General features: G+C 39.8%; 1 protein-coding gene across 2 annotated transcripts in view; it reads left to right on the top strand.

The window, feature by feature from the left end:
• Window positions 1–22,001, top strand: part of GRID2 (glutamate ionotropic receptor delta type subunit 2) — a 676,953-nt gene that overhangs the window by 575,248 nt on the left and 79,704 nt on the right. For both annotated transcript variants that reach the window (XM_041484266.1, XM_041484267.1), the window contains 2 exons: window positions 2,522–2,660; window positions 12,781–12,976. In XM_041484266.1, coding sequence (XP_041340200.1) covers window positions 2,522–2,660; window positions 12,781–12,976 — 335 coding nt within the window. The remainder of the gene's footprint in view (window positions 1–2,521; window positions 2,661–12,780; window positions 12,977–22,001) is intronic.

Raw genomic sequence — 22,001 nt, forward strand, 5'->3', positions numbered from 1 at the left:
GTGCAGGAAGTGTTTTAGCAAAGAGTACAATGGAACAAGACTGTATCACATTAAGTCTCCTAATAGATGCCAAAGAAATTATATCATGGCAGTAAAAGATCTCCTTTGATTTTTGTTTCTTTTCTGCTTTTACTGAGAAAGGTGAAGTACCCTGCCTGTACTGCTTTAAAAAAAGTCATGCACTTAGGCAGTTGTGGTGTCAGCCCTGCTTTAGGAACGGTGGTTTGAGAAGCCTCAGTACAAGAATTGTTAGAGGAGTGAGGAATTATTTTGATGTGTGTTTATTGTACATGTACTTCAATACAAGCTTTGTCCTCAAGCTTCATTTATTGACTGCTGGTATACAAGGAACAAGTGTGAATTAGGAACAAAGCTTCACAAACACCTGGATGAAATAAAAGCACTTGGGCTTACCAGCATTCATGGGTTTTAAAGTCTATTTTTAACATGGGAGGGAAAAGGAAAAAGTAACAGTGAATAGTGGGGGCAACCTTATCAAAGTATGGGAAAGCTGTAGGGACAGCAGGGAATGCTGTGGCTGAGAGATCTATAGTGGCTTTTGTGTTCACTTGATGCACAGCATCCTTGCTTGAACCAGAAGGCAGGTGTGTGAGTTTCGATGGTCCTCTCTCTTCTGACATTTAATTGCCTTTCAAAAATGTGAGAATTTCAGAGTTTTACTCATTAAGCTGAAAAATGAATATGCAAGGATATCCAAAATATCATTGGTTTCTTCTCAATCCCACTAGCCATTTCAATTAATTGTGAGGGTTATCTGCAGGGATTAGCACCTGAAAGTTAAAAGGACAAACAGCCTTTTCTGATAAATTAATATAATTGCTCTTTTCATTTCATTTCTTTTCATTTAAAAGTCATTTTTAAATTAAGTATTTAAAAGACATTGCAAAAACTGTTGTAAAGTAGAAATACTCTATTAAAAGTAATTTAAAATTCATGCAGCAGACAAACCCAAATCTTCAGATGTTGAAGTTAGTGTTCATCTTTGATAATCCTTAGACTGAAATAATATCTCCCAATCTGATCAGCATATTCTTATTTCAGACAATTGCATGGCATCTTGGAAATAAAGGAAAACTTGTTTCCAGATGTTTAGGTCTAAGAGATTGTGTCTGTCAGTTCTGGAATTCTCAAAAAGCAAAGGATTTGAGTGTTTATATGCCAAAAGTATATATTAATGGAGTCAATTATTATCTCATATATGGTACGATTCCACATCACTGAAGCAGGAAAAAGTTTCAAATTTGTATGGCAATGCAGAGTTCCCAGTGTTTTGTATAGGTAAGAAAAATTCTGAATGAAGCAGTAAGACCATCCTTAATAGACAACACTGATTAAACATCCAGTTTCTGTACATAAGTGAAAATTATTTGTTCTTGGAATGGGAATAATTGTAATTTGTGTTCCCTTAAACCTACTTGCTGTGGAAACATTAAGGAGTTTTTACATAAGTACAAAACAAACTATCTACAGATGATTGAATTGGTAACAAATTGCTTTTGCAAATCCCAGTCATTGTGCCATCATAAGATTTTTCCTAGGAGAAACCCCCCTCAAAAACAACATCAGCTTCTCAAATTGCTGAATGTAGAGGGAGAGGAGAAGGGTGAACATCTTGAGCAGTTGACTGTGGGTGTTTGCTGTGTTCACCTATCCCCCTTAGTTACTTGTAGCTGTGACAAAACATACTGCAGACAAAAGGGGGATTTTAAAAAATTATCATTTTCCTTCATCTAAAAATCTGAGATTTATATCATTTTTAAACAGAAAGATCTCTTGCAAATACTCCAAACTAGTGTGTTTTGGGGCAGCTATTTGAATAAAAACTGCTGCTTTTCATGGCGTTCATTACTAGGCTCTTGCCACACAATCGATAGTTTGCATCTCATCCTGGGAGGTTTAATTGCTGCTCATGTTCTGTTTACATGGCAGTTGAATTTTAAAGGAAAGCAACTGGAGGAATACAAAACAATTTTTACTTCCTTCTTCAATATGTGTGATTTTTTTTTCCCTGCATGTCCAAGTTCACTTGCAGCAAGTTGTACAAATACATATGGTTATCACGAGCATCTGCCTGCCTACAGAACTGTGAAAAGTAATTGTGGTTTGATGGGATTTTTTGACTTTATGTTCCCCAGAATGAAAGAAAAACTTAATTAAGGTTTGTAGATAAGATCTCTAAGGAAAGAACATTGTAAGATTTTCCTTTGGCTGCTTTTGTTCTGAGATGTAGAAGTCTATTTCCATTACTGGACAGGACTGGCAGATGAACTGCAATTAAAGGCACAATAGCAAAAGAGATTAAACACAGGAATGACAACTGACAGTGTGGGCTTCCTTCAGTGCTTTTCCTTGCATAGAAAGTGCAGCTCCAAATCCTGCCTGAAGCACCAGGCTTTAATGAACTGCTTTAAGCTGTTAACCTTGGGGTCTAGTTATCCTGAGAGATGCACAAGCATTCCTCTGCCAAATGAAAATTCTTGCTTTTCCTTCTTCCCCACAGGAGGAGAGGTTCCATACACAACCCTGGCAACCCGACTGATGATGGGAGCCTGGTGGCTTTTTGCTTTGATTGTCATCTCCTCCTACACGGCCAACCTAGCAGCTTTCCTCACCATCACACGCATTGAGAACTCCATCCAGTAAGTCGATAAAGAATGATTCAAGGAAAAAGAGGGCGAACATAAATATACATGTAGAGGGGTATAAATGTTCTACTTAAATGTGAGAACGGGAATAAATGCTTATCCTCCTGAGAAGTAGTTGGAAAGTTAGAAAAATAACAATATGCTATGAGAGACTGTCAGTCTCCCTGGAGACACTTTGTTTTTAGGATTGGAATTGTGGCCTCTAGCAGATGCTTTTCCCTGTGGCAGACATACATATGTATGTTTGCACACATACATATTTTGAAAGAAGCAATTGAGTTTGAGATGACCACACTGTATCAGTGCTTGAAATAGGAAAGTATAAATTGCTGCTGCTGCTTTCCATTGAGATATTCCACAATGCTTGCATTCTGACACTGGTCAGGAAGACCCCAATGCTTCTTCGATGCATGGGGAGCTCAAAGCTGATTTCATCTATTCTTGCCAAGGCAGAGATGTGTTAACAGCAACAAGGAGTAATGAACTCACTGGTTTAGGAGCTCCTCTTTGCTCCTTCTGCTCCCAGGAGCTCTCTTACTATGTAAGCAGATCATGTTGTTCTCTTTTCCCCGTCTATTCGTTCCTTTGCTTCATGCCTCCCAAAAATGAATGTCCTGGTCTTCTCCTGTCCCTTTTATGGTGAACTCTTCCACACTCTTTCACTGTATGTCACACCTTCCAGTCTTTTTCTGAAGATCATATCATCTTTCCATACCAGAGCAACCTTTCTAGGTTTCCTATCCTCTCCCTCTGCCCTTTTGTACTCCAGTATCTTCTCCTTCACCTAGCTGCATACTGAGTTATTCTCGCTCCCATTGCTCCAGTGATAACCTTCACCTTCAAATGCTCACTCCTGGGTCAAATCAGAGACTAGAAAACACAGGGAAGCATTATCTAGGCAAGCACTGTGAGGGACAGCTGGCCATTTTTTCATAGCAGGTTAATCTTGAGCCTACAAGTCTGTGAAAGTATGTGAGAGTGACAAAATTACCCTTTCCTATATATCCTTCTTTGCAAAAAATCTCTGACTAACTTTAAAGAAGAGAGGCACATTTCACTGTATTTCTTCCTTCAGAAAGGTAAGAACTTGACCTTCAAGTCAGGCTCAACGCTGACCTTAGGGAAAATTCAGTTCTCCCAGTCCAGCCATTGATCCAAGTCCCTGACTTGTGTGTTTCACCACCTAAGGTCCTTTCGGCTCTAGTTCAGCTCCTTTCAAAATCTCTCTGAAATTGCCTTTGAGACAGTGAGCCACTGTCACAGACTGAGCAGGGGGAGCAGTGGCCTCCTGTGAATTCCCAGGTCAGGATCAAGCATTGCTGCATGCCAGCAGTCACTGTGCTCACACAAAGACACTTCTCCTCTAGGTGAGAATTTTCTGTGTGCTAAAACCAATCCAGGCTTTCACACAGGATGGTAAACATCTGCAATAGCAGACAAGTTTCATGTGCAATTGAAGCCCAAGTTGGACCCAAGAGCAGAAGCAGTGCTTAACTTTGAGTGCATGGTTATGTCCTGACCCTTGGGTGATGGAGGTAGAGGGAGAAGCTGGTGTTCCATGGACCAAATTGCCCAGGCTTTGCAAGTCCTGACATTCCAAACTGGAAATTTTCTATGGTTGTTATTCTTCCTTTCTGATGTAACAGCCTTACCACTTTCAGCGCTCCATACTCTAAGACAGAGGTATATAAAATATACTAAAGTAATGAGAAAATGAGAAAATTACTCCCCTGGTACAGTTGTATTACAAGTTAAATCAAGTTACCTTTTCTTTTTTGTGTGTTCTGAATAACAGATTTTGGTGTTTTGACACAACTCAACCATTTGACTCTGTAGTCTCAATTATAATCCCTTCAAAATTTGTATGGGAGTAAAATTATTTTCAGTGTCAATGTTTGTCAACATTGATCTTGATATTTTGAGGGAAGCTGATTTATTTATTTAAGTTTTAAACAATTTAAATTTGACTAAGGACTGAGAAGAAACAACATGGGAATTTATATATGCAAAATAAATTATAATGATATATTCACTCATTCAGTTTGTCCTTAAAAGAATGAAATATGCCTCTGCATTCTGCTTTGAAACAATGTCCCTTCCAGTTTTGAAGTAGTCAAGAAAAATGTTCAAATTACTGTGACAAATATCTGGGGTTTCTTATGATGTGTAAAAAAGAATAAAATATACCCAAACTATAATTTAATACATCTTCAGCTTTTTCTTGCAGTTTATTATGATGTCACTAGAAAAGTCTCAGTGGAATTTTGAGGTTATTATGTACAGTTGGAACTACATTGGTCTTTGTGCTGTATTATTTATGGGCAGAGTCACTGAAAATGTTTTATTCAGTAGAAAATGTTGCAGCTGGAAAGCTCCTGCAATGAAAGAACAGACATCTTTCAACAGCACTTCCAGCTCAAAAATAGAGTAATTAGATGTGTTTAGTATCCATTAGGGAATGAAGTTATCCTAACTATGGTGTGAGTATAAAACTTCAGTTTACAAAACTGCCAAAATTGGAACTTAAACCAGCACATAAGAGAGAGGAGGTTTGTTTATCATGCTGAATTACTGCAAAGTGGAAAACATGAATAAGCAATAAAGAAAAAAAGCTGATGCTCCTTTTTCCCTTTTTTCTTTTTTTTTTTTCTTTTTTTTTTTTTTTTAACAGTTCAAATTGTACCTTGGGGAGCCTTCAAGGCCAGAATGGAAATGAGTATAAGCATTAAAAATATAATCCAGATTCTGCTAGTAGTGCTTGTCAGCTTTAGACAAGCCAGAAAAAAGGAAAGAAAATGAAGTCAGTGGGTTTGCACAGATATAAAAAGTAGTTAAAAGTTTTTCATTTCAGATTTCCAGCTAGCATCAGATATTACAGTGTGTTGTTGTAGGTATGGTCCTCATGATATCTTCTACAAAAGATAGGAGGATTCAAGCAGCCTACAGCACATTTCATTTCCATGAAACATTTGGTAGTTACTGCATTTCAGCTTTCGGATATGAAGATAGTTTATGCTCAGAGCTCTTGCAGCTTCCCCTGCTCGGCTGGAGTGAGGGTTGGGCCATTCTTCCTAGTCAGTGCCTCATGGTATCCAGAGTTCTATCCAGAGTAGCAAAGCATGCAAAATTTTATCAGCCCATCCAGTAAGGAGGACCCTTAGAGAAATAAGTGTTCCCTTTCCCTGTAGAATTTCAAAGTAGATCTTTGCTGTATGACCTCACTTGATGGCATTTGTGCTCTGCCTCAACGTTCAATTCGAATCAAATTTTTGCAGGTTTTAAATTATTGAGAGAAACTAGAAGAAAAAGAATGGGTGTTAAATCTGCTTTTCCACAGAAATGGTTACTCTTAATACCTCTGGGAGTTCAGCTTTTCACCTTCTGCCAACACACAATATCAAAAGCAGAGGCACTCAAATTCCAAAGTAGTTCCTAGATGCATCTTTTGTTTGCACTTGACCCACACTGCAGATGACATTTAAGTCAAGACAGTCAGCATTTCAAATGCCAAAACACTGTGGCAGCAAAGCATAATTTCTATGTGTTTTTAAATCTTTAGATTGCTTTTGCAAATGAAACATAAATTAATTGTAATTAGGAGTGGCTTTTCTTGGTAAATGCCAAATAAATTTGAAGGTCCTGAGCTATTTCTAGGAGGTGCTCATGTTCTGAATTTTATCACTGAGCCAGTGTTGACATTATTATGTTTTATGATTCCTTTAGGACCAAATTAGAGTCCATTGGCAGAGATTGATTTTATTCAAATTACTGCACTGTTTTTCTGGATTAGGAGAGAGTGTTACTACTGCATGAGCACTGACATTTTGCAGGAAGTTTGTGAGAGTGGGATGAACAGAGAAGTCAAAGGATTTGCCATATGAAAGCCTGGTATTAGGTGGTTTCAAGTTTAATCCGCTTCTAAAATGTGGAAGTATGAGAGTTTTGATTGTACATGTTGTGGGGGGAAGTGTGCATCTTTTGTCTTCTGTAAAATCAGAAGTTCACATTATTTTCTCCACCTTATAACAAGTGTGTCTTGTTCGCTAGGTGAGGCCTCTGCCTCCAAAAATGGAGGCATGGTGGGAAAGCAAGTCTTCCTTTCTCAGCCGTTCTTTTCACAACATTTTGCTAAACCATGATTCACCTGAAGCTAAAAATTCCTTGAGGCTTTACACTGCTCAGTGCAACTGACTGCAGGATTTCTGCAGGGGGGTTGCACAGAATGCAGTAATTAGCTATTGCCCAGTGCATGTCCATTAATTTTTTCTTTAACATGGTTCAGCCTGCAAGCAATATTACAGGTTTCTGCCACAGCTCACCCTGACAACAGTCAAACCCCTTGGCTTAATGTGCCCTGTTCCCTAACCCTAAATCTGCTTGTGAATTATTCTTACTGTCCTAGGGAAAAAAAAAAAAAAAACAAAAACCCAACCAACCAGACAAATGAACAAAATACCCCGGAAAAGCACTGGAAAGCTTTATCTGAATCAGTCATAAATAATGGCTTCAGTGTAGGCCATGACTTTTGTTGGGTTTTTTTCTGAAAATTTAGTGACCAGAACTTGCAGACAGCTCTATGCAGCACTCACGTCTAGCACAACTGGCCTGAACTGATCTATAACCGAGGGTTACAAAGATGTGTTAATGTCCAAGTCTCTGACCTCAGTGGTATTTTGTCACCTAAAAGGAAATTCAGTTACTTCTTTATGAAGCTGACTTTTTGCTTTGCACCATTTTTCTGTGTACTTTTTAAACACCTTTGGCTGACATATGTGAACGTGTTACCAATTCTGATCTAGGATTTGAATTTACAGAAAAGGGTATGCTTAGGAGAAAGAAACATATCCAAATCCTACAACATTTTTCTTCTAGCTGGAGGCAGAGATAATTTCTTAAATTGCAAAGTAACTGATTTGTACTAAGCCATAAAATGAAAGTGACCTGACAACTGCTGCCTGATTAAGGTGCAGAATACTAAACAAAATCAACAAATGCTGAAAAATACATCTATCTGTTAATAACTCTTCCTCAAATGATTCAATTCCTCCTCAGAATAGCCCTATAACTATTAGCCTAGTTAATTTAGGATAATGTTGATGCTGGGATTATATTGGTATTATCCCAGTAATTGCAATGAGAAAAAAATTGCCGTAAAGGCACCACATAATATTTTTCCCCACAATGCTGCATGAGTGGTAGACAAAAATAAGCTGAATGATCTGACTGCATGGTCACTTCCCTAGAAGTAGAATTTGTGTACAAACTCAATTAAAGGTATCTTATTTTTAACATTTTTTTTCAACTACATCATCTTTTTTTTTATATTTTGTAACAATTTTTATCATTCATTACCTTATTGCTTCAAAACTAGAAATTCAAAGAGAAAAAAGTTTTAAAATGTGAAATTATCATTTGCTTACTCATGTAAATGAGTGCTTCACTTTGCAGATAGTTCATCTGGGAACTATTGAAAAATTACATTTCAGTGTGGTTAATGGAATCAGGATTTGGGTATCAAAGGATCCCTTGTAGGAATTCCTTATCTTGACAAATGCTTTTTCCTCATTTTGAGATTTGGTGTGGCAGCTGTGTGGTGAAACTGGGAGATAGAGTGAGGCTCAGGATTTACGTGTCCTCTAAAGGCAATTGTCTGAAAAGAAATGAGTTGTTTAATCCAGGAACCAGAGGTACACCAACCAACGTGTGACCTATAAACCAGGCTGGAGGCAAAGCAGTTTTAAGAGTTCTTTCTTCTGTAAAGGAACCTCAATGGTTTAATAATTCTAGTAGCTCTCTCAAAGTTTGTCATTTCCCTTTGTTTTGCTGTATTTTGTTTTGCTCTACCTTCTAGGCTGTCTCAGCAACACTTGGCAGAGTTGTGGGTTATTAAACAAACAGCCTCTGAAGGAGGTCATGCATATTATGATCCCATTTTACATGTTTGTGTGAGGGGAGGGAGTCACTGATGTGTGACAGATCTTTGCTGTATTTGCAGCTTGCCTATGCAGCAGCATATACACATGTACACCTCCAAGGCTCCCAAACTTCTTTCTTGCTCCTCAGCATATGGTCAGGCGAACCAGAACTTTGGGGTTACTGCCAACAACAGCATTTAGCCAATATATACAGAGTTTACACTTACATTTGTCTTGCTTTTGTCCTCTTGTCATCATTCTCTCAGCATGGAGCCTCATCTGTGACTGTGAAAAGATGCAACCAGGGCGGCTGAGAGGCATCCTGAGCTTTGGGGTAGCACATCTAACAGTGAGGCACTGCAGACTCCACTTAATGCCAGACGTGGCAGCTACAACATGCCTTCCTGGGGGCATTGCCATAATTCTTCTCCTTGTAATTTCCCTGCTGGTGGTGCCTTTGTGTGTGATAGCACACTTGCTTCTCAGCCTGTTTGCTTCCCATACCTGGCTGTAGTACACTCCAAGACTAATAGTTCTTGTGCGGGTTTGCCCTTCTGAAAATAACAAAGTTGCTTTTATGGCCACAAGATATACACACGAGCTCTTTTTCTTTTGTGTTGTTTTTAACTGATTTGTGGCAGCAGATACACCTGTCAATTGTATCCTGCTTAGCAATTATATATCCAAAAAATGCTTTGTTGCTTGTTCTATTAAAAATTATATGGCTATACAGAATCATGTAAAGTAATGATTGCAATTTTACTAAGTGTTGCCACTAGCAATTGGAGACCAGATAAATACTTTTGGTACACTTTTCTGGTATGACAAATAACAATTACAGGGCATTGCAGTATGCATCTTGTGACAGCTCATTGCACTGCCGAGCGCTGCCAGTTGATTACAGGAATGTACTGGCAGCAGCAGCAGCAGGAGCAGAATGGATGAATACAGTGTGCTGTATTTATCTAGTGCCTTTCATCAGTGATGCTTTTGACAGATAGACAGACTGTCAGCACTTTGCACAACACTTTGCCTAATGGTAAAATAAGGAGAAGCTCTCAGCAAGACCCACTGCTGCCTGCCAGGTGCCTTTCTGCAGAGCTGTGCTCAGCCTGGTTGTTGCAGGGTTTTATTCATCCCCAGGTACAGAGCTTTGTGTCTGTCCTTGCTGAATTTCACACCCCATTGCTCCAGCCCTTCTAGGCCCATCTGAACTTCAGCCTGTCCTTGAGCAGGTCCCTCCATGTCATGTCCTCTGCAAACTTGACAGGAGGGTGCTTGCTTACCTCCTCCAAGTAATTGGTAAAGATACGTCCCAGCTTAGACCTCTGGGGTACCTGTTAGCAGCCTGCAGGTGAGATATGCCATGAGCATGACAATCCAATTGGGAATTTATCAAATCTGCTTTCCCGCACAGCCGTACCTAACAACCTCCTTTGGATACAAGAATATTGTGGCAGGCAGATAGGCAGGCTGCCTTGCTAAAGGTAAACTGTGTCAGTATCTCTAGTTTTGTCCACAAATGAAGTCATTTTAGTGTACAAGGCAACCAAATCTGTCAGGCATGACTTACTTTTGGTGAGTTGAGTGCTGCCAGTAGTCTGCTTTTCCTTCACGTGCTCAGAAATGTGCTGAGGACTCACTCCATGAGGTTGGACAACCAGCAGTAATTCCATGAATCATCTTTTTTCACTTTCTTAATATAGTCTGGATATTTTCTTTCTCCTGTAGCAAGGGATCTCCCCTCGCCTCCTTCACCTTGCAAAAATTAAAGCAGGTGGCCTTGCAATGACACGGGCCAGCTTTATCAGCACACTTTGACTCCTATGGATCTAGTGATCCCAATCAATCCCTGCCTCATCTGGTTGGGATTTACCTGACAACCTACTGCTCGTTGTTCATTGCCTTCTTGAGCCCTGCCTGTAGTCACAAAGGCCTGGGAGACCTTGGTGAGGAAGGTGAGGCAGTGCAGGCACTGAGTGTCTCAGCTCTAGCATGACTGCTGTCCCCATCCACAGGGTCACACTCTTCTTGTTCAGCCTTTTAGCTCTGCAAAAGCTGTTCTTGTTACCCTTGAAATCCCTTGAGAGCATCCACTCTGACTGAATATTTCTAATGCTACCCAGAGTTGCTAGGAAATGTTTCTAAACACCTCCTATGAAGATTGTCTGTCTGCTTCCACTGTCTGTATATTGTTTGGTGAGAGGAAGTTATTTTTGATATTCTCAGGGCTTTTTGAGTCATTTCAAAGTGTAATAGATGATTGACTTGCTTTCCCTGTAGAAACCTACCCGGTGTCTGTGTCTAGACTTCAGGACTGACCTTTAAAATTGTATCAATCCTTATTTCAGTATGTTTATTAAACTTAAGCACATGACCTAAGTAGCTTACTTTGATAATTCCCCTGACGGACACTTTTTAAACAATTTGCTGCTTTCCTTTCGCTCATTGGCTGTAAGGAGGTTTCACATTTTTGCTTACAGCTCAGCCATTTGATATGTAATCTTTCAGAACCCATAGGTGTTTATGTGGACTTGACAATTGTTTCTTTTTCTATTCAGTTTCAATAAGTACCACTGTACATGTTGTCCTGATGCCTTCGTCTGCCAGAGTCTCATATTTGTCCTCATAGAACAGGGCATGTCTTGGTTCTCTGGTAGAAGACCAATACACTTGGTTTCAGGAAATGTTACATGTAGCATCTCACATTTGAGGATCCCATATATGTACCGATTCTTTGCAGGTTCCTTGTTTAAAAGGAATTCAGTCTTGTTGGAGAAAGTGAAATGATTTTAAGGGGTTTTAATGCCATTAGTTATTTACTCCTCACAATTACATTTATCCCTTCCTAATAATTACCATACGTTGTCTGACTAGAATTTAGCTCTTGGTCAATGTTTTTCTAAGCCCATATGTCTAAATTTCAAAGGATTTCTTTTTTACTCAGCTAACAGCTAAACTCTTGCCATTGATCTCTGTTGATTTCTTCTTTTCCTGCTTCTGTTTTGCTCATGGCATACATATCCTGTGAGATGTCATTACTGTTTTCTTCAGTGTCATCCTCACAACACCTAAGAATTTCATTTTTTCCAATCCCCACACCACAGGGCCATTTTTACTAGCCTTCATATTTACATTTTTTAGAAATACAGCTTGGAATTTGATGAGTTTCCTATGTTGCTGTTAGCATTTTCTGTCTCTGCAATAAGCTTTTACAGTTTTGTATTGCTTTCTTTAAGACAGAATTGAGCTCCTTGATTGTCCTTAGGTGTCATCCACTAGATTTGTGCAGTTTATACACAGTTAATTTGTGCTGGGAAAGCTGTAATGGGTTTTAAGCAGTAGACATATCGCAGTAGTTACTGTGAAATTTTAATGAGTGCCATTAAAGAATCAAAGGTGCGGGAGAACAATTCAACAGGAAAGGAAAATAAAAGCCAAGAGGTGAGGAAACTTTAAATGTTTCTAATATACAGTTTTTAAGTTCAAAGCAAGTTTGGTTGACCAAACTCCATTTGGGATGTTTTAGAAACTTCTAAAATGGTTTATTTATTTTGGTTTATAGAGAATGGTAAGACTACATAGCAAGTAAAGCAGAACAAATTTATTAGACTAAATAACATGAACCGTGATAACATGAAAATATGATGGAAAAGTAGTTCATGAAAGTACAATAGAAATATTCTTATTGTTGAAACTAGTACTAGATGTGACCTATGAGATGGATGCACAGTTCAGTGGAACTGAACACCCCACCAAACTGCCCTGCCCAGTGTAACCCAGGAGCACACAGAGCTGCTCAGGCCAGGTGCTCTGGGCTGGATTTCCTGCATTTCTGGTGCTACCACCAGCTCCCCACAGCAGGATGTGTGTTTGCACTGTAGGCAGGTATCCAATTTCTCATTCCAACACTCCCTGCCGCCCCCTTGCCCCTGCTCAAAGGAGCTTGGCATTTCCCAGCATCCTCTTGCCCCTTCTGTTCCTTTTTCATCCATTTTCACTTTTTCCACCCCTTCCTTTCTCTTTATATTGCTCTTTGTGTCTTAAATCATAAAAAAAACCAGGGAAAAAAGCCCAACAGAAGAAAGTGTCATGACACCTTTCTTCCTCTGCCTTGCCCTTTGTTTGCCTGCAGCTCCTTCCTCTTGAAAAGGTGGATTGAAGCCTCCCGTGTCTCTTTTTCTTCCCCAACAATTAAGGTCTCTCCAGGATCTCTCGCGGCAGACGGACATTCCTTACGGCACGGTCCTGGACTCGGCGGTGTACGAGCACGTGCGCGTGAAAGGGATGAACCCCTTCGAGAGGGACAGCATGTATTCCCAGATGTGGCGCATGATCAACAGGAGCAACGGCTCCGAGAACAACGTCCTGGAGTCCACTGCAGGCATCCAGAAGGTACTGGCACCCTTCCTTTCTGCTTCCCATTGGAGATGCTCTGGGTCACACCACGTTTGCTTAGCTGTTGCAGTCATGCCTTTAATCAATTCCTGAAAGCCCATTGCCGGGGCTGGGACTTGTCAGGTTTGTGGCATTGAATAGCATTTTAATAGGAAAGTACCTGGACTGCTTGCTCCAAAAGGTATTTACAGGTGTTTTTATAGGAGATGGCCTTTCTGAGGGTGCAAAATGGGAATAGGAACACTGGACTCAGAGCCCCAGAATACTTGACATTGATTATCTTTATTTTGTGGTCTCGTGACACTGAAAATCCTGGCTTTCTGTTGTAGCTCTGGGTCACGTTTGTTTTGAGAGACAAAGGCAGGAATGGATGATTTGACTTTAAAAAGAGTCTCACAAACACATTCTGTAGTAGGTTTGGCAATGGAAAATCACTTTGAGAGCTTTTTGTAGGCACTTTTGTGAATGCAGTAGCTCCCTCCCAAATTCTGGGTGACAGCTGCAGCTTTTAAAGAAACACCAGTCCATGAAAGGATTCAGTTTAAGAGTCAATATAAGTTGATGAGTGACTGTACACAAGCTTTTCCCCTAGCATTGTATCTTTCTATTCAGACTTCTAAATCAAATCAAAGAAATATAATATTTTGCTGACTTTATTTTAAACTTCAATATGTGATGATTTCTTACAGAAAATATCCATGAATTGTGTGTTCACATTGTTACAATCTCGATTTAGAGACTTCTGAAATTCCAAATGAACTCTGGTTTTTTGTCTCCACCAAAATCCATTGGCCAGGAAAACCTGACATTTCTGATGTTCTCACTCTAGATAAGAGAAAAGAGTATGTTAAGAAGAATGATGAAATCACTGGTGAGCTCTTGATAATAGAAGAACTAAAAAATAACAAAGATTATTTGGAGTTTTAAAAATCCCCAATCCAGCCTCTGGATAACCAAGATCATATTTTCTCCTCTGAAGGACTAAACAGCATTAAAAAAGAGGCAGAAGAGGTCCTGGGGAACTGCACTTTTGAAACCCTTTTAGATAAAGTCATAAGCTGAAAGAGCAAGAAAAAAGGGTCTGAAGATTTATTGGCTAGAGGAAATTGCTTTTTTTGAGAGAACGTATTTTAGCTCAGTTTGTAAGTGGCTGATAAACTTGGGATTTGCCTTTTGTATATATATAAAAAAGCCCAAAACCAAGAACCTTCCCTCCTTCTGGTTTCCCTTCCCAAGTTATAAAATGAGTTTCAGAAGGATCAAAAAAACAGAGTGCATCAAACACAGCTGTGTTCACTAACAGCTTTTAGCTTGAAAAACCAAACAAACGGTATATCCTGCTGGCAGGTAATTCCAGATTACAGTCCTTGAGTTTTCATTCTTGGAAACATGGGAGTTGCCGTCCTAAAACCTACAAAAGCAGAAACATCCAAGTTCTTAATTTACCATGCTTTTGCTTCCCAGGACTAAGCAAATGATAATGTCAAAAACTAAGTTGTGTCAAGTAAGCAAGCCAACCAGTCTCCGGTTTAAAAAAAAAAAGAGTTCTTAGGTCTTAATGAACTTACACATCTACCTGTGGGTGCACAATTTCTCCCCTTCCTTCAATTTACAGGAAGAAATTACACAGAAAAAGATTATTTGCCAGCTGCTGTTCACCAGAAGCTTTTGGAAAGTTGTAGTTGGCCTGCTCAGGAAGAAAGCTGCATTAAGAAAGTGATGTTAAAAGCTAATCTTAGGCAAGGAAAATTAATATTTTAAAAGGTATCTGATAAAAGGCAGAGATTATAATCTCTGTAACACATTTAAAAAAAAAAGGAAAACATTTCAGAAAGAATTAATGGGTCCCCTTGGCCTGTTTATATGCTTCATAATGCTCTTCAGGATTTTTAATGAATTTATCTGGCCACATCAGAGCTATTAGACTGATTATAACCCTGGGCAAGATACACCAACAGGTCCTCCTCTGTGCCTCATTTTGCTTCCCCCATTCATCAGCACTAAAGTGTGACTGAGCAGCAGCTTGTCCAGGCTCTGTGAGAGCATCACATCATGCAAACCTTCCTGGAGTGCCAAGTGAGACAGCAGAGACTTAATGAGTGCTCCAAACAGCTACAGGGAAAGGGACTCCCACTCAGCCGAGTAATGACAATGCAGGGATTGGGATAGGAGGGACCACCACGGGAGAGAGGTGTGCAGGGATGCAGTGGACACTCCCATCTTCAGCAGCACCCCTTGCTGCACCACCTCACAGCTTAAATGAGGTTTTCAAAGAGCCTTCGCAGAAGATGCTGCTCAAAATATTTTTGTAAACTCCTAAAAGTTCTTTAGTTTTGTCTTGCTTTTATCCTGACAGCTCCAGTGGAGCTGGCACTATTTTATTGTGAGGAAAGTAGCAGTCTAATGCTAATGTATATATAAACAGGGGGAAGAGGAGAGAGGCCAACCACGGATTCACTCAGCACCTCACCCCTCTCGCTCAGCAGGGCTGCCTGCTTGCTGTACCAGTGCCTTTGTGGGGAGTGGCACCTGTGTGAGTGCAAATGCAATGCAGCCAAATGACAGTGATTGCACAGTCCCACTTTAAATCAGGCATTCTGCTGCTTTGACCTGCTTTTCCTGGCAGGAGGGCAGGGCAGACAAGAGAAATAAGATGGGAAGATCATGCCATTGTAAGTTTTCAGGTTTTGATATTTATTGGTCCTGCTCCTCTCAAAAATCAGGTGCATACATATCACCATGTGTGCTCCTGTTCCATCCATAGTGAACAGCTATAAATACCACAGGTCCAGCTAGAGAGCAGCTGGATAGATTTACCCTGAAGAGAGAGCAGTTTTAAATACCTCAAACAGGAGACAGCCTGAAAAGCACAGGCACTTTAGGTATTTTCTTCCACTTATTGCCTCTTCCTGTCTCAAAAGACAGCAAAAAACTGTTGAAGGTCTGAATATAAGGTAGGGAAGCACTCAGTTATTTGTCTTCCTGCACTGTCAAATCAAAATGGATGGGGAGGTAGCTATATTTTTTTTTATAAGCCTGGATTATTCTGGAGAATATTCACTTTTATCTTCCCTTTTTCTTTATTATTCCTAAGTGTTTCATGTGTCTCAAATTGATTTTCCTTTTTTTGCATAGGTTGTGAAATATGCATCTCATTCTGTCCTAGGAATCTCTATTTTTGCGGAAGTTATTTATTCAGAGGGGATTTACAGAGGCCCAAGTCATGCCTGCTTAAACATTCATTGAGGACTCCAAGAAAAATCATTTAGGCTTAAAGATATCACATTACATACCTCTTTATGTCTTCTTAAAAAGCACATTACCCTGCTTAATCCTTTACAAGCACCACAGGCTTTCCTATCCTTGGAACTATTCCCATTTAAAATATAATGAAGCGCTTCTATTGTGCCCCTGTCTGCTCTTTCTTCCCTGGAGTATAATAGTGCCTAATGCCCTATCCTACCCACCTTGTTCCTCTGAACATGATACCATAGCCTACAGCTTCTTCATTTTTCTCAGTAGTACAGAGTGGAAAATTCCTTTCCCAGGCAGAATCTGAATGCGTTTGAAACCTCTTCTGTCTATTTAACTCTGTCTGCGAAATATTTAGCTGCTAGGAAACTTGTGAATTATTGTCAGGTGAAATAATGCTTCTGGATGGTGCATTAAGAGAAACTTGTAGGCTCATAGTACTTTCTTTTCGATGTGCTTGCAGTATCAAAAGGAATTTGGTCTTGAGATTTGGATTTTCTTGTGATCATAATTGCAATGCCAGTGGAAGCACGTGAGCCAGTTTGTTTTCCCTGGACACTATGGATGGCACTTTAACCCTCCTGAAAATACTGTAATAGTAAAAATATTTATGAATAGGCCATAACAAAGCTCTACTAAGGTTATTTGCATGGGGAAGAAAGGGGTAGTAACAATTTGCAATTATGTGCTAGAACAAATTGTTAATAACTGACTGTGGATATGTTTAATTTGTTTACAGCAGTAGCAACATCATGAAGACTTATCTTGATGGGCCAAAACCCCTCCTGAATTAATTAATTATCCTGATATATTCACAAATTTGCCATTGGAATTGCCATTTTTTTGGCAGATTCACTGATTTCGCCACAAAAAAAATCTAGTTAATGTATGGTAGTCCACACATCTTTGTTGTGAACATTTCTGGCCATGGAGTAACCCAATTTTAAAAAAAAACACTGAAAACAAAAGAGAGCCAAGACAGACTTCTTGGATACTGGATGTGCACCATGATTCAGCAGTTTGGCAGTGGCTGAGAAAGGGATAGGAAGCAGAAGAGGTGAGAGCATATAAAAATGCTGGGACAGTTCTCCAATGTACCTCGATTAACGAGCAGGCGATGGGCTGCGCTCTGCAGCTGTTGGTTAGAAGGCTAATTACCAACCCGGACACCAGTTCCCTGCTTCCCTGATTCTGCCTCTGGAGCTGATGCTTCTTGGTCAAATGAGATGTTCTGTGCCTGCTCTGTGAGTAATAAGATTGACAAGAACCCTTAAGACTGTGATGTGTTCAGTCCCACAGCTGAAGGTTTGTCTGTTCTGCAATTACCGTCTCCTGCACAGTCCGTGAGTTAGAGCTGACAGGTGCCTTGCAGTACCAAAGGCACTGACTGCCCTTACTTTGTATTATCATGGATAGTCTGGCTTTATTTTTTTTTACTCTATAATTCTGTGTGTCTTTACTGCCATAGCTGGGCTTTAAAAAACTTACAGGAGTGATAAAAATTAGAATCCTGACCAGAAAGCTCTACAAACACAGTGTGGCGTTACTTTCAGGCATTATCAAAAGGCCAATAGTTATCTGGGTTAGCTCAGGAGCTCAGTGTGTTTGGGAGGTACAATAACTGGTCTGTGACAGTTAACAGAGCATGAAGCAGATTCTATGCATAGCTTTAAAAAACTAAATGCAAAACTTTTTCTACCACCACATTTTCTCAGAATTCAGGGTATGTTTAACTAAAGGCTTGCTCTCCCTTACCAACACTTCTGAGTATATAATAAAGTCTGATCTAACTTTAACTTTCTAGAGAGTTTTCACAGGTTTTATCTAGAGTAGAGCACCTGTAAAAGTTATTTTCTGCAGAGTTGGGCTTTATTCAAAAGAATGGGTAAGTCAAAATTTGAGTTAGCCTCCATATCAAGAAATGGATCTACATGGACATGTGTTCATTCAGCCACAAAGCAAACCAACTATTGCTCTATTCCTTTGTCTCCAAAGTGTTCTGGAAGGTTTATCTGAGTTCATCCTCTCCTGTTTCATCTTACATGCTACTGAATGTACTTCACCCTTTTTGCTCTCCCTGAAATGCCTCCCAAGTTACTCCTGACTTCTGATCAAAGGTCAGTCTGCGTACCTGAGTCACTTCAGCAACCTCAGATGTCACTGTCTGCTGTCCTGCTGTGGTGCTGTGCCAGGTAGAATTCTACCTTCCGTGTAGAACGAAGGTAGAATGTCTTTGCTTGCTCTCTCTATCATCTCAGTTTTTTGGAGAACTTCCCAGAGCTGTTCAGAAATTTTTGTGGGCCATCCTACATCCAGGAGACCATAGTCTTTTCTGTCTCATTCCTGTCCCTTAAGTCCAAAAAAATTGGCTCCATGGAGACAACTTGAAGTTTCACTTCTCTTGAACTGAACTGACCTTCTTTCATCTGAAATAAAATGTGTGTGTTTTCTTCTGCTGTCTGTCCATGTCTGGCCACTAACTTGGTTCAACCTAAAGTCTACAGAAGCTGACTTCATCATCTTAAATTTTCTTTCTGTTGCTGGTGTGTCTAGGTAAGTCTTGCCAATTTACTTTCCACACCATGTCTGTGATTTACCCATATGACCTCCAGCCTGTCACTTCAGTAGTTTCCATTGTTATTTTCTGAGGCCTCCATAAAGAATTCTTCTTGCATTTAGTTCCATTGAAAATGCTCCTGGGTTTAAGGGGAAAAAAAAAAAAAAAAAAAGAAAGAAGTTGCCTTGACTTTCAAGGCCTTTCATGAATTCTGACTCTCCCTGCAGCTTTCTCATTTGTGAATTGGAAATGATTTGTGTGAGCTTCCAGTGCAACTCCTTTTTCAAGCAAAGTATCTTTATGCTTTCTCTAAGGACCCTTCTGTAAGGTATGTTTTCCCTCAAGACAGTAGTGATGTCTTTCCTTCAAACTCCTTAACGCTCCCCTTTGTTATTGCAGTAACAAAAACCTTGACAACCATGTCTCTGGTGTGCTATGATCGCTACCCATCAGCTGAGCAGCTCTGTTTTGTTGTTTCTTTATGCTCTTTCCCTCCCTTTGGTTTATTTTATAGCTGCCAAATCAGAGGGGAGAGAGGAACACACACAATAACCATCTAAATACTGGCATAGGTGGGATGTGGGGGAAACCAAAGAACTGCTGTACCCCAGAATGAATTAAATTAATGAACACCAACCACCATTATCAGATGAATAGTATTTCTCAAAAAACAACATCTCTGTGCCTGACCTTTCAGCCTTCATCCTCAAAGGAAAGCTACAGCCTAACTTCAAAAGATGAGCCTGAGAACTAAAAGTTCTTAACAGTCTGATACAATATTAAAGAAATAGGGGGGGAATAAGATTTTATTGGACAATTGCTCCTTGTTATTTCTCAATTTCTCCAGATTCAATGGTGCCAGCTACATATTTCTTTTCAGTGTATTCATTGATTAACAGCAATATCATTGCATTAATCTCAGAGGCAGTTTTCTAATCTTGAAATTTACTGCTTGTTTTCAGATGCTTGTTTGCCTGAAAACTTGGTTATTTAGGGCTCTCCCCACAGATATATCCCATCTTCTGTTCAAAGATAATTCTCTCTTGAAATCTTGCTTCACCTTGATCTGTCAATGGCTATAAATATAGCCTCATCACATGTAACTTCAGGTATCTAATTTAGGTGTCCAGGTTTCTTTCTTTGCTATTGTAGACAGGCAATTTTCTTCTCTGGAGAGTGGTCAGGAATGCCTAAGATGGCAAGCTATTTTTCTTGCGGCTTATTTTGTACAGTACCTACCAAACTAAGCTCATATTCCATGACTAGAAATGGCAATAAAAGTAAGAAACAGCAAAATATACTCTGAGGATCTAATTTTGCTTCAGTCCTGTGAAGAGAGCTGAGTCCAGGCTTTTCAGCTGGAGAAAGGATGGATGACAGCCCTTTGAGGAGTGAGCATGGGACGGGGGAGTGGGGCCCATCCTTCATCCTGATGGCCCAGTGCAAAGCTCAGTACTTCACACCTTAGCCTGTGTCTAACCCTGTAGTCATCTTTTTATCAGACAAAACAGTCCAGAGAGGAAAACTGATTCCTTTGTGAGTGGAGATTTCACTTGATGATTTTCTTATGTGGGACTGGACTAATTAAGATGGACTCATGAACAAAACCTCCAGAGTGCATCCCTGTCCTGATGGCAGGAGCACAGCTCTGTAGGAATGTAGGGGCATCTGCCACTATCAGGCCAGGGGGCACTGTCAGCTATTTGGTCTAAAATAACCCTCAGGCACATGCAAAAAGTAGAACTTTTTGCCTGTTGGTAGAACTAATTGTGTGTGAAATAGCCCTCAGTCTCCAGATGCTGAAATGAAAAATAGCAGTTTAGGGGTTTTTTGTTTTGTTGTTGGTTGGTTGGTTGGGTTTTTTGCTATTTCTGGAAAACTTTGGATGTGTCTGATGAGTAGGCAAGGTGGGAACACTTGTGGCTTCCTGTGTGAGGACTTTGTATCTTTTTCTGGTGCTGAGCACTTTGGGAATTGCTGCCAGATTGGTATGTATCCCCATTTGTTTCCATGACCCTATCACATCTGAATAGCATAATCCCAAGGATTATATATGGCAGACTTTAATTTCTGAACAACTAAGCAGCATGAATGCTGCTTTCATTTGCACTGGCAGGTGATTAATTGTAGAAATTCTGAGTTCTGTCCTGAAGCTGGGATTTTTACAGGATCAAAAATTTTGGAAGGTATCAGGGAGTAAGAAAACTGACAATTAGGAAATAATTTAAGAAGAAGGGTGCATTTTCAGTCAGTGGTTGTAAAAGCTGAGCATGAGTGTGTCAGGCTAATGCTCACAGGAATTTTTTTTGCTAGTATTATTTGTTGCTTAATTTTTCTGAGCTGGTCACACTCTGTTAGGGAGGCATCTGTTAGAAAGAATGGTGTAAACAGAAAAGGATGCTGAACCCACCCCTACAAATTAGTAGCTTAGTTTGTGCATATTTACATCTAACAGAGCAATGCTGTTGTCATATTCTGTAAAAGAAAAGGTTGTGAGTATTTAGGAGGCGATGAGTGCATTTATTATGCATTAGCACAGAAGAGGTCTGAAAGAGAAACAGCTCTCCTTGGTGCTGTTACAAACCCTCTCCTGAGTAACACACAGGATTTATTAAAGAGTACAGGACTGGAAATGTCTTCACAGATATATTTGTAGCAAAATGGAAATTCTCCTGCATGTTGCTCTCTCAGTTAAACCCAAAGTTTATCTACTGCAAGGGCCAGGAAGGTTTTAGGAGATGCAGATTCTTTGGGGCAGAAAGATACTGAGGGGTCAGTTTAGTAAAGTTTCAGTGCTTATTTGGGCCCTGCTGCTGGAGTGATATTGGTTCTAGTGTAGCATCTTACAGTGAAAATATATATATAATGAAATATATAGTGGATATTTCATCCACTGGATATATATAATGAAAAAGCAAAGCAAGGAAACTTTTGCTAGACAGTAAATGTTTGTAACATTTTCCAACCCATAAATCTACCTCTAATGCTGTTGCTAGAATTTTATATGCTACCTTACCAGGCTCTTCAATCTATGGCATTGCCTCTGCAAAAACGTTGTGACCAACAGCTTTAAGTGACCAAAAACTGTATGATGAGGGATGAGCAAGCTGTGCTGAGGTGCCTCAGTGCAGTGAACCTCCTCCTGTGTCAGCAGCTTGTGGGGCAATGTTCCCTTCTTCAGATTTTTGAGTAGCACGTTCATTGCTTTTTATT

Source organism: Pyrgilauda ruficollis, unplaced genomic scaffold, assembly GCF_017590135.1.
Source record: "Pyrgilauda ruficollis isolate IOZ18807 unplaced genomic scaffold, ASM1759013v1 scaffold65, whole genome shotgun sequence".
Taxonomy (NCBI): Eukaryota; Metazoa; Chordata; class Aves; order Passeriformes; family Passeridae; genus Pyrgilauda; species Pyrgilauda ruficollis.